Here is a 12,500-nt window from a genome sequence, read left to right as displayed (position 1 = left end):
GGGAGAGCAAATCGTGATTGTATCCTGTACGTAGATGGTACCACCGATCGTAAATCAAGTCCATCATGTGCTTTGTTATGAAATAGAGCCAGTCTGGCAAAATGATAAACCAAATCTCCTTGTCGACAAGGATATGCATTGCGCTTGAGGTACATGCATAAAGCAGGTACCGAAGCTAAACCATTGTAAGTGGCTATCTCATTAGGTAGCTGCAGCTGTTCAGCAACTTTATAAGTGTCTTCCGGGTAGAAACGAGACTCGGCCTTGCATTCATCGTTTGTTTTCTCGTCCAAATCAAACCTTTCATAGTTCTAGCACGGAAACTCTGGATTTTGTGACTAGTGGAAATCATACAAACGTACAAATTCTTGTTCGTTTATAAAGCTGTTTCGATAAACATATACTATACAAGCTCTCGTTTCTCTGAAGTTAGGCATTTTGGTTCGAAGAAGCTACCTACTGAAAAGATAAAAACTAACTTCAGAAACAGCGGGAAAATTTGCCGCCCACGAACAAGCGTCGTCGTCTTTGCTGAATCGTAAATTCAAATTTCTACAGGACGACGACGCAGGACAATGACGTGACTCAACGGCACCGTCGTGCGAAAGTCGTCGATTCGTAAGCTCCCTAATGTACCAACCAGAGATCTATAGGCAGTCGAAACAGAAGATTCGTTTATTATGTGTTTGGCAAAATTTAAATAACAAAAGAATTGTTTACAAACAGTGAAGTCTCCTACTGTGAGAAGAAGTCACATACAAAGTCTGCGCGATTGCTTTTGTATTTCAACTGGTAACAGTTTCTCAAAATCTACAACCAGTTTGTGAGAGACTGATGAGTGGTTGCGGATCCGAGCAATTCAGTCTAAAGATAACTCAACCTGGAGAAACCACGAGGAAAAAATACACAATTAAAAAACACACTCAATTCTGGTCTCGTCTCTCTGTTGGGCCTTCAATGATGAAGTTGAAAGTCACAAGTAGGCCTACATGGTAAATTAAATTTACGAAAGAGCAAACATTTACACCAAGCAATGTCTTCTCTGGAGGTGTGTCCAAATTAAAGCAAACGCAAATTTTGTCCCTGAAGACGAAATCCTTTCGACGTTTGTGAAAAATTTTAAAGCTACCAAATTTTAGCTAAACGCTTTTCAATCTTTGGAAATTTGTTATTTTTTCTTAATTTCTACTGTTCTTTTTAGGAAACATTTTGTCCTTGCAATTCTTGCGACTTTCGCAATTAATTTCTTTGCCAGTAAATTTTTGCTAACGCTTTCAATCCTGGATGTAAGTTCTTCTCTGGGGTAAGAGTCTTTTACAGCAAACCGTCCTCCTTCGTCGTCTTTTGGAGTTTCACGAGAGCATCCTGACTCATTAAAGAAGTATACGTTGCCAATATAGCAAGTTGCTAATCAAAAGGCCGGATTTAGTACCACGTTACACAAGTGGACCAATCAGAAAGCGATCCATCTCATAAAGCGCCCGCATTTTGTCCACTTTAGAATAAACGTTTTCAAGAAGTGTACAACTTAAATTCTTAGCGAGACCATGTCCTACACATATCGCTGAAAACAATGCTTCTGCTGTAACTTTTAAACATGCGGAGCTGAAGTTAAAAGATTCGAGCTGGAAACTATTGAAACACCTGGACCGTGAATATGTTTAAAAGCTCTTGTGTACAAGTGCAAGTACAGTGTACTTGGCTTTTTTGCTCCCTCCATACATGTTTAATACACACTATCACAACTTGATCGCGATATTTTGATGCTTCTTTCTTAAACCGGAAACATTCTCCCCGTGCTCTGTTACACATCGTTACAGCGGCAACAAATCGATAAACTCGTGTAAACGTGTTTTAAAGCCTGACCGAAGACTCTTCCGAAAGACCCTTGCATTGTTGCAATTGGTAGCGGGAACATCTACCTCTGGGTCGCAAGTAGAGCCAAAGTATGTGTGTGTATTTTTCTTAAAGCGTGAACGACCACTCTTACCAACGAAAATCTTGAATGCAAACGAAAGCACTAAAGTATGTATGCTTTGAAAGCGTGAGCAAACACTCCTGATTACAAAAAAAAAAAAAAAAAAAAAAGCCTTCGGGTCGTGAGTACAGCTGGATTTGAACTGTCTTATGTAATAGACTGAAGTCTTTATATGATTAGGATTGAAAATTGTTGCACTGTGATAAACGTTCATAATAATTATTATAACCATAAGAATGTCATAGTAATTATTGCTGTTATATTCCCATTATCAGTGACAAACCACAAAAATGTTAAATTATTGAAAGTTCAGTGAATGGTCTTTTAAAATTCAGAAAGAATTTCCTTAATGTTAGAAAGCATACCACTTTTACCAGTTATTTTAAATCCTTTACAACAGGACTTAGCAAAAGATGCCAATTACTATTACTTATACTTCAACCGGCACATCTACCTAATTGTGACCATTCGACATCATCATTAAGTAAATACGAACAGGCGGAAGAGCCGAAGTATGTATGCTTCGTTCTTCAAGCGTAGCGAACACTATTACTCAAAATCCAGCATAGGCGTTCAGGTTGTCTGTACAGCTAAAATACAGCGGTATGCTTCGTTTTGAAAGCGTCAGCGAAGACTCTTACCAACAAAAGCCTTTAATCTGTTAAAAAGTATCAAAACCACCCACTCCCTCTGCTAGTAAACAGCCAGTTAAGACCACTTTTTCTTACACCCAAATAAAACAAGTACACAAAATTATACTTACTGGTGTTCATTGTTATTTCCCCTAGTTCATCCTCCTTTTCCGTTTTCGAAAATGTTACTTTCCGGCCACTAATTTAGTAACCATTGACGTAAAAAAAATGCATTGTAATTTCTACGCAAAAACACTTCATTCACCGGTGCTAAACGTTACGTTTGAGCCATATTTTAGTAGGACTAAAACTGAATTAAAGGGACTACTGGTACTTCATCGGGACATTGACAGATATAAAATGGACGATCATTCCAGTTTCATTTGTTTGGTATCAAGGACGAGCTGTGATGACCTAGTTCTATTCCACCAGCTGTCTTCTCATTGTCAAATAAACCTTCATGTGCCTATTCAAAATGGATTAATTTTGAATCCCTTTTCATTATTTCTACGCTTCCAACATTGCATGGTAATGGCAAACATCAACTAACTGAACACAGTAAACTCTTAAGTGGAAACCAGATTATGAACACACAACTGACAATTCCCTTGACATGATCATGATGATCATGCTGGTTTGTTTCTTGCTTGTTATTGTTTATTTGAATTTCGGTGGGTAAAGGTTTCTGTTCTTTCCATGTATTTATGTAAGGCAGTAACAACAACATTATTCATTGCCTTAACTTGTACACTATGCTAAGTATACCAACTTACCTTACCCTGAGTTCATTCTGAGTTGCCAATGACATTATTTTGTTGTTGTCAGGGCCCTTGCGCTCTCTCACTAAGGCTCTTTCTAACATGAAGATTTCTTGGTAATTTATATCTTTTTGTTCATTTCGTTGTTTTCCCTTTTTTTTTTGTAAGAGCCCTTGTGCCCTCTCATTCAGGGCTGCTTTTAACTTCACGATTTATTTTTTTTGTAATTTTCGTCACATTCGTCACTTCGTTCAGTTTCGTTGTCTTCCCTCTTTTCGTAACAGCCCTTCTGCCCTCTCATTTAGGGCCCCTTCTAATGATGTTTTTGTAATTTTCGTCATATTCGTTATCTTTGATAATTTCGTTGTTTTCACGTTTTTCCTAACAGCCCCTGAGCCCTATCATTCAGGGCTCCTTTGAACTTCACGTTTTTTTTTTGCAATTTTCGTGATATTCGTCCCTTTTGTCAATTTCGTTGTTTTCGCTCTTTTCGTAAGAGCTCTTGTGCCCTCTTATTCAGGGCTGCTTCCAACTTAACGATTTTTTGTAATTTTCGTCACATTCGCCATTTTTTGTCAATTTCGTCGTTTTTGGTCTTTTCGTAAGAACTTTTGTTCCCTCTCAATAAGGCCTCCTTCTACCTTCATAATTTTTTTGTCAATTTTGTTGTTTTCGCCCTATTCGCAAGAGCTCTTGGTCCCTCTCATGTACACGTGTAACTTTTTTTAACTTTACGATTTTTTTGTAATTTTCATTCATATGCGTCATGTTTGTCAATTTTGTCGTTTTCGCTCTTTTCGTAAGAGCCCTAGAGTCCTCTCATTCAGGGTTCCTTCTAACTTCACGATTTTTCGTAATTTTCGTCACATTAATCATTTTTGTCAATTTCGCCATTTTTGCTCTTTTCGTAAGAGCCCTTTTGCCCGCTCATTTAAAACTCTTTTTCGTCATTTTTGTCAATTTCGTTGGCCTGTCACAAAACATTGTAGCTTTTGCAATTTTCGCATTTGCGTTCAATCCTGGACATATCTCTCTTATTGGTCCATTTGTGTCATGTGGTACTAAATCCGGCCAGCTTGTGATTGGCTTCTTGCTATACTACTCATTCATGCAATAAAAATTTTGTAATGGTTGGCAACTAAAATCGATTGTTCAGAATACCTTGGCATCCGTAGATTTCCATTCTTATGGTGACGCGATTGTGCCACTCCACTGGAAACAAACGCACTGCACTGGCCGTGATTGGTGGGATCAGTTTGTTATACATAACAGAGTCACTGTCTCGGTTTCCTAGAAATATCTAAAGTAAACGAAAAGTAAAAAATAAGCTGCAGCAAGAATTTACAGAAAAAAAATAGTTGGCGCACTCTCACACTAGCTATAGGCACCATTAACTAACTCAGCATTTGTTCCCTGATTGGTCGGAAAAGGAGCACGATAATTTCTGGCCAATCATGAGGCGCAGCAAATAAAATCCAAAGGGATCAGCTCGAATTCATCTCTTTTCAATTAAAAATTGTACAAAAATCAGTCCTTAAGTAAGTAAGGTGTAAACGTTTCCTTTCTCTTCTCGTTCCTTGGATTAAAATAATTTATTTTATCCTGTAATAATTTATTCCATCACGTAATAACGCTTTATTTTTGCTGACATAAGCTTTCCTTTGTCGAGACCTTGTATCAACGTTTCACTGTTATTCACCGGGAATGGCTAATCTTATTGTTGGTAACGTCGTCGAGTGTTTTAACATGATCTTCTGGCTCGGTAGACTGAGCGAGCACTCTCCACGATATTAAATAAAGTTATCTTACTTTATGGTTGTTGTTGTTGAAAGTCAATGTTGCGGTGTTTTGACTTAATTGTGACAGACTTAACACAACATTTTCAGGATATCCGATGTACGTGTAGCACTCTATTATGATTTAGAAAGAAACGTGAAATAAAAGTAATGTTCGTTGTGTCATTCATCTCGGGAACATTTGAACCCACAAATGACCAGCTCCCAACATCGGTCGCACCAATATCGCGAGGTCACGGGTTCAAGCCCCGTTGAAATTGCTAAAATTACGTTGATAACTGCGAGGATCATAGCTTCACTTAAACCTTGACTTGCACTGCTACCAAGCAAGTATGAGTATGTGTACTTTAAATGTTTGTTTAATCAACGATCAGGCTTATTTAACCAGCGATCCATTTGCCAAGAGGAACAAAATTTCTTAACTCTATCTAGGGTTGAGATACCTAAGGTATTTTTTAACTAGGAAAGTAGAAAAGCCATTTCCGAATTATTGGAGGGGAGCTGGTTGGTCCGTCCGTCCGTCCGTCCGTCAGTCAGATCCCGTTAAACTTTTTTTTATGTCAATCCGCTGACTAGTGCATAGCACTTGCACATAAATTGGTGTTTTGTGAATCAGCGCAGTCAGAGAGTAATTTTCGCTCGTTTGATAAACATACACCTTTCTTGTGGGCCAAATTACTAGCCCGTTCTAAATTACTAGGCCGCTATAACAAAATCGATGAACCGCGCGGATACGGTCTCGATTTAACTGCCTTTCAATTAAGAGACACCATCCACTATTCAGAAGTAAAATCAAACAAAAAATGCCTTATTGAGTTGTAAAATGGAAACGTAATGGCAAAAAGGAGAGAGCGTGCGGAAAATGAACGACCAAAAATTACAGTAGTGACGATTAAAAAAAAAATAGCCTCATATAAAAAATCACCTTATTTCGATTGATCAAGGGATAACGAATGTAACAGGAAAGGGGTGCTGTATTATGATTGCTTTATAAATATGTCCTTAAGTGATGAGGACTCCATTAAATATGAGTATTTCGATTGAAAGAAAAGGCATTACGATGCATATGACATCCTTGAAAAGCAATAACATATATATAGGTCGCCAATCCAAATACTAACCACGCCCGATATGGCTTAACTTCATAGAACGTTTGTTTTACCACTGTCAAGTAATACATAGAGGATATTACATAGCCACGCGGAGATACGAATTTTTTCTTCAAGTGTTGAAAGCAAGCAGTCATATACTTATGATTCAGAGTTTAGCCAAGAGCAAAGTATAATTTCAATCCAATCACATAGTCATAGTTCTCGGCGCTTCTCTCAAGAAGTACGTGCTCGTATCCTCAAACTTCCGTCCTGAAAGATTGTTTTTTTATACCCTCCTTCTTCGCTTTCAAAGAGACTGTTGAACGCACTTTAATAACCTGAGATTACTTCTAGTAATATTTAATTATCATCAGTACGGAGGGACGGCTAATTGCAGGTTAGGGTCTGTGTCAAGTTACTATCTTCTAAACCTCACTGGGAGTTGTGACTGTAATTTAGGATTCTTAAAAATTGCTGCTGTATTTTGTAGTATGTGCCATTTCCACTACTGGTACACGATACATTTACTTCCTGGTGGGACAGATATGCTGCTTCCTAACCTATGTATGACACGACAATTAACCAAACAAAATGTTCTTGACATTTTTACAGCACTAAGAGTAACTAAACACTCATCTTTGTAACAGCCACCTTTTTATTTTTTAATAATATTGTCAACGACCATTGAAAATGCGAACACCGACGTCCCCAACGCCCTTTCCACGGAAAGGGAAAAGGAGATACCCTGGGAACGAGCATCGAAATTTTAAACTTTAATTCATAATTCACTCTCCGAATGCGGGAACGCACCACCTACTCACTATCGCCCGACAAATGATTTTATCTCCTTTCGCCCACTTTTTTTCGCCCTAATAGCGGAGCTCCCTGCGCCAAAGGCACTTGCGCGGAGCACCATAGTTAAGAAAATATGGTAACCCATCGATGAGAGACATTTTCCCGATATCCGATAGACTAGCGAGACACGCTCTTAGAAAGTCGAACTTTTAAGAGTAGTGACATAGTGTTACCCAGCAAAACAACTGAAAGCTAACCGTTTTCAAAGTGGTTTTAAGACCTAACGATAAGATCAGCGCGGCTTAGCTCAGAAATACTATTTCCTGTTGAACTAAAGCTCTAATTCTGCAGGTTTTCATTCTTTTTACAGTGGTAAGCTTGCCATAAAGATGAGATACTGCGTTGTGTAGTTGTTACGAAATGTCCAATGTCATTGAGGGGTGGTCATGAGTGTTAACCCTTTGATATTGGACATGCACGTTAAGGTCAATTGACACCTGCCAAAATAAGGTATCAGCTGACCAGTATCACGTGACTACACCTCGGGCTCAAGATTACAGCTCACCTTGTCAGCTTTTTTTTAAGTTGACCGCTGACCAGGTACTGTTTTTTTCTTAATTGGATCGCCGGCTCACCCAGGTTAACTGACCTGAACATAAACGAGGCTTCATTTTCGCGTGCTTGCTGTGGCTCGACGCGGCTACACGGCCATACTACTACTACTATAGTTCTTAATACTACAAGTAGCCCAAGCTCGATATAGGTGTATTTGTACTGTACTATATTACGCAAGAGTAGAAATGTAAGGATTTGTATGGGCAAAACGGCTTTTCTCAAAATTCAAAAAAGATATTTACGATTAAAAAAAAAAAAATGCTTACCTTCCCTCAGTCCTGTGTTTCTTTGTCTCCGGTACAGTTTTTGGGTCGATTAAGAGCGATTTAGGTGGTTTTTGGTTCATCTTCTTTTCCCTCTATATATACTTTCCCAAGGTTGGGCACTGAGACAAAGCCGCCGAACGGAATCATCGAAGGAGATCACCGACGATACCTCTGCTATCCATTCGTCTTCTTCATTCGGTCAATGGGCGCAGTGGTGACCAATCGTGAGTCTTTAGGCTTAGTCTTCCAACGGTTCAGTAACGCAGGCTTCGAATAAAGCCGAATTCGATGGCTTTCGAAGCAAATGTTTGCAGAGTTTGGTGGCCCTGAATTCCTTCTCAGTGCATAAGCGGCTCGAATGAAGAAGGCGAATGGATAGCGGAGGGATCGTCCGTGATCTACGTGGAATTTCGAGGCGATCAAAGACTTGGGAGCGAATTTATGGCCCTTTACCTTCGATGATTCCGTTCGGCGGCTTCGTCCCAGTGCCCAACCTTGGGAAAGGATATACAGAAGGAAAAGAAGAGGAACCAAAAACCCCATAAATCGCTCTTAAGTGACCCAGACACTGTACCAGAGAAAGAGAAACACAAGGTTAAGGCAAGGTATATTCTATATAATATATTTTTTAAAACGTAATTATTTTTTTGAATTTTGAGAAAAAACCGTTTTCCCCATAGGAACATCCTTATATATTACATAGCACATATATCAAGCTTGGGTTACCTGTGTTGACAGTCGACGTTTTTCGTGTTCAGTTGGAAAACAGTTTGGAAAATGTTTCCTTTCTGCATTTTTTGCTGGTTTCAATGCAGTTTGACATATCATAGCTATGGTCCACACTAGTGCCTACGCAGGTATTCAAGTCAATCATCGGAGGGATATAAACTTAAAGCTGAGTGTTTATTTTTAATTTGTTTAGAGGTGCCTTTTTCTCTGTATTACAGTTTTTGACATATCTTTAGAAACTCTGATAACGTTACATGATACCTGGAGGACCTATGACTAGAACAGAAACGAAAGGAGAGCGAAAGAGAACGGACTACGACCAAACAGAATACCAGTAATAGCTCAAACTTGGTGGAAGAAGTTTCTCCACAAATTCTTTCCTTGGGCAATATTACAATGTAAATCGTTTGTTATTTTTACGGATGTGTTATTTCAAGTGGATGTGTATTTTTCAAAAAGTGGTTTCATCGGTTTTTCCTTTATTCAGGAATGAAACTCGAATTTTTGTTCTCAGCTGGAATCAAAAATAATTATCTGTACTCTTTTGGACATAAAGAAATAGTTGATTTGTTTGTTTGTTCGTTTTGCTCTAAAATGGGAGCGAAAAAATGCTTTTTTAATCCGTTTGCCCAACTTTTTTTTCTGCCCTTATGTTCTCGTAAAATTAGGGAGAAATATCACTTGCTTGTGTTTTTGGAAGTTTGTTTAAAGCACCTAAAGGTACTTCGTTGCAACGGATCTTGTTTGAAGTTTGTTTTTTCTGGGTTTGCCTAAAACCAGGAATCCGCAATCCGCAATCCGCAATCCGCAATCCGATTTAAGAACTTCAACCAAAGGCTTACACTATTTTTCAAATGGAAACAAAACGAAACGAAATAGAGAAAGAATCCTAAACATTCATTAAAAGCTAACCTTAGGCCTAATTAGGCCTAAACAAACCGTTTACCAAGGCTACCATTAGGCCTAAAACCAAAAACTAAGGTTAGCTTTAATGAATGTTTAAGATTCTTTCTGTATTTCGTTTCGTTTTCTTTCGTTTCGCAAATTAGTGTAAGCCTTTGGTTGAAGTTCTTATATCGGATTCCGGATTTTTTATTCCGGTTTAGGCAAACCCGTCCTTTATTGGTTGCATTGCTGTATTTTGCCGATTCTTGTTCCAAGCCAAGCTGGTGTGTTTCAATGAAATACAGTAAAATGTGAATGATCTCGTTTTCAGAGATAAAGTGGAATAAAGTACATCAATAAAACTCCTTTTCGACCTTGAACTGACAAAGTTTCCTGACGGTGTCTAATTTTAGCGTGATTCCTATTCCCTGGCTATTGACAGTTGACTCTAAAATGGCATTTTTCCTTTCCCATTCGCTCGCTGTGGGCCCGGCGTGCTTGTTTTCTTTTAAAACTCAGGCGATTCAAGAAAAATGCATTGCCAAGCCGGTGAATTCCAACGTAAATTTCACTCAAAAAACTACTATCATACACAGCGCTTGGTGATTCATGCGATATCGGTTTCTAAAGAAGAAAGAAGAGAAAATGATTTATTTAAGCAGTAACCGGAAACAACAACAATTCGAAAACCTTCTATTTTCATTACACCTAGAAGCAGTAAGAATAAAAAACCGGGGAGCACCCCTAAATCATATATCAGTATTGTACAAGTACGACTGCTTTATTTAAAACTCTACATGATGGCTGTATTTGTTGTAAACGAGGAAATAACTTCACGTGCAGTGCGTGTTGTCAAGATTCCCCGAGCCTTTACGCGAGTTTGCGATTTGCTTGGTGTATCGATTCCGGCTTTGAAAAGCTAAAAGCATACGTGTTGGCTTAAATTGATTTTTTTCCGAATCAATCGACAAAAACCACTTTGATAATTTCTTCGAGCTGATTATAAAATGTTTTAAAGTTGAGTCAGCTGTCAAATCTTCCTTCCATGATTGGTCATAAGTCGTCATGAATGAACAGAAAACGGGGCCCCTGTAAAATGCGCGCACTTGCTGGGCCTTCTGCAAATGTTATAAACTCGTTGTCGTTGTCGTCTTTATTCACTGTGAAATCCGTCATCTGCGTTGTATAGTGTTCATTATTATGTTTTGTCTTGCTTACATGCGGAGGCATAATACGCCGTGTGCCATAAAAGCATGTATACACGTAACTAAAGCAAGTGGCTCACCTTCGCTGATGTCTCTTCTACACTCTTGTACGTGTGGAAGCGGACTCCGTCATAGCTATACTCCAACATGTACTTCGTCACCCATTCACCCTTTGCGTTGCTTCCCTGTGTCGCTAAACGCGTAATTCTGGCTGAACCATCAAGATCTACTTGCAGCCATTGATTACGATCACTTTTTACAGGGGACCAGCCACTAGACTTGTTGTCAAATGCTTTCAAATGCAACCTTGCTCTTGTTGAAGAATGATCTTCGTCCAACTGTGAAGAAGAGGTTATCTGCATATCACTGATGGCTCCTGATATCATTCCAAGGGGTCCTATGCAGCCTTGATATGTTGGAACAAAAACATTATTAGCATCATTGCATAAGGCTCTCTCGATAATCAAAGATGTTATCAGTCTCTACTGATTCCATAATGCTAATCATGCCTACGACCTAAAGACTGGTTTTCACTATCGCCACAAGCAGAAGAACAAGCAGCATTCGTGGACCCTATGGGGTTTTCATCATCCGAACCTTTTGTCATAACGAAGCCAAGTTAGTGCGTCTGTGTATGTCACTTGTGCTTTGTGCGTGTGTGTGTTTTAGATGAACTGTGAGTATAAGTGGATCAGGTACAACTGGCACTATATTGATTAAAAAACGAAAAGGCACAAGAGGCGAAACTAGTGCCAAACGAGCGACTAATCCCATTAACAATGATGGGGTTACGTCCAGCATGAGAGCAGCGGGAAATCAAGCCCTGCTCTTCCAAAAAGGATGCATGTCTTCTCCTCACGCTTAAGCCGTAAAAAGAAAACTAGTCTAAATGTTGAAGGTAAGAAGAGCATTATCGAAATATTAACTGGTAGTAACGATCAAGGTTCAGAACAAATGTTCGTTGTGATTCGAGAGGTTTAGCGATGTGTTAAGGTGAAACGGCAAACGTCAAACCACAAGCCACTGCTTGTCATAAATGCATGAAACCGTCTTTTATTCCAAGTTCTCCTTTTCTCTTTAGACGTTGCACGATAGATAACAGGCAAAAAATAGCTAAAATCAAAATGCTTTCATTTGGAAATTGTTTCTGATAGTGACTTTAAATTTGACATAAAGATGCTGAGAAATGTAGGGTTGAAGCAAGACAGAGGCAACATCAAGAACAACACATGAAATCTACATCTCATTTTAATGAATAAGCTATTTCCGAGTTTATGTCTGCCTCCTCTTCAAAGCGCGGCCTAAGTGTGATGGTAATTAGTTCTACTTTACATATGAATGAAAACTAATTTTCATAAGAAAAACTTTGCACTCAGACTCGCTTTAAAGAGGAGTCAGAGATAAAATCGGAAATGGCCTATAGATGGTTTTCACAGTGACGTCATCAAATCCAAAGGTGTTTTGAATTTTTATTTATAGGAGGTTGAAGGTCACCGTTTTTTTTTTTTTTTTTTTTTTTTTAAAGTTTCCAGTTCCATGACGTCTTTCGTTTCGAAAATACAGCATTTTGAATTTTCGAATTGTCCATGGTACAAAGCTATTTGGTTGAAAAAAAATTCTATCCATATGAATCTCAGCAGTTTGTGCGTCTCAAGTACATTAGGAAACGTGTTCATACACATTTTATCTCATGAGCGAGAAGTAAGCGTTTTCAACGTAAAGTGAACTCCAGAATGTTCTTCTTGATTTC

At 38.7% G+C, this 12,500-nt stretch overlaps 1 protein-coding gene across 1 annotated transcript in view; it reads right to left on the bottom strand.

Annotated features, from left to right (window-relative positions):
• LOC138012429 (uncharacterized) overlaps window positions 1–12,500 on the bottom strand; it is a 49,462-nt gene that overhangs the window by 35,374 nt on the left and 1,588 nt on the right. Inside the window, exons 2-3 of the mRNA XM_068859199.1 lie at window positions 10,831–11,156; window positions 4,530–4,668 (exon numbers count right to left, since the gene is read on the bottom strand). Of these exons, the coding sequence (XP_068715300.1) occupies window positions 4,530–4,668; window positions 10,831–11,156 (465 nt within the window). The remainder of the gene's footprint in view (window positions 1–4,529; window positions 4,669–10,830; window positions 11,157–12,500) is intronic.

Source organism: Montipora foliosa, chromosome 8 (assembly GCF_036669935.1).
Source record: "Montipora foliosa isolate CH-2021 chromosome 8, ASM3666993v2, whole genome shotgun sequence".
In the NCBI taxonomy this organism is placed as follows: domain Eukaryota; kingdom Metazoa; phylum Cnidaria; class Anthozoa; order Scleractinia; family Acroporidae; genus Montipora; species Montipora foliosa.
Note: the sequence above shows the minus strand (reverse complement) of the source record. Positions and strands in the feature narration are given on the sequence as shown.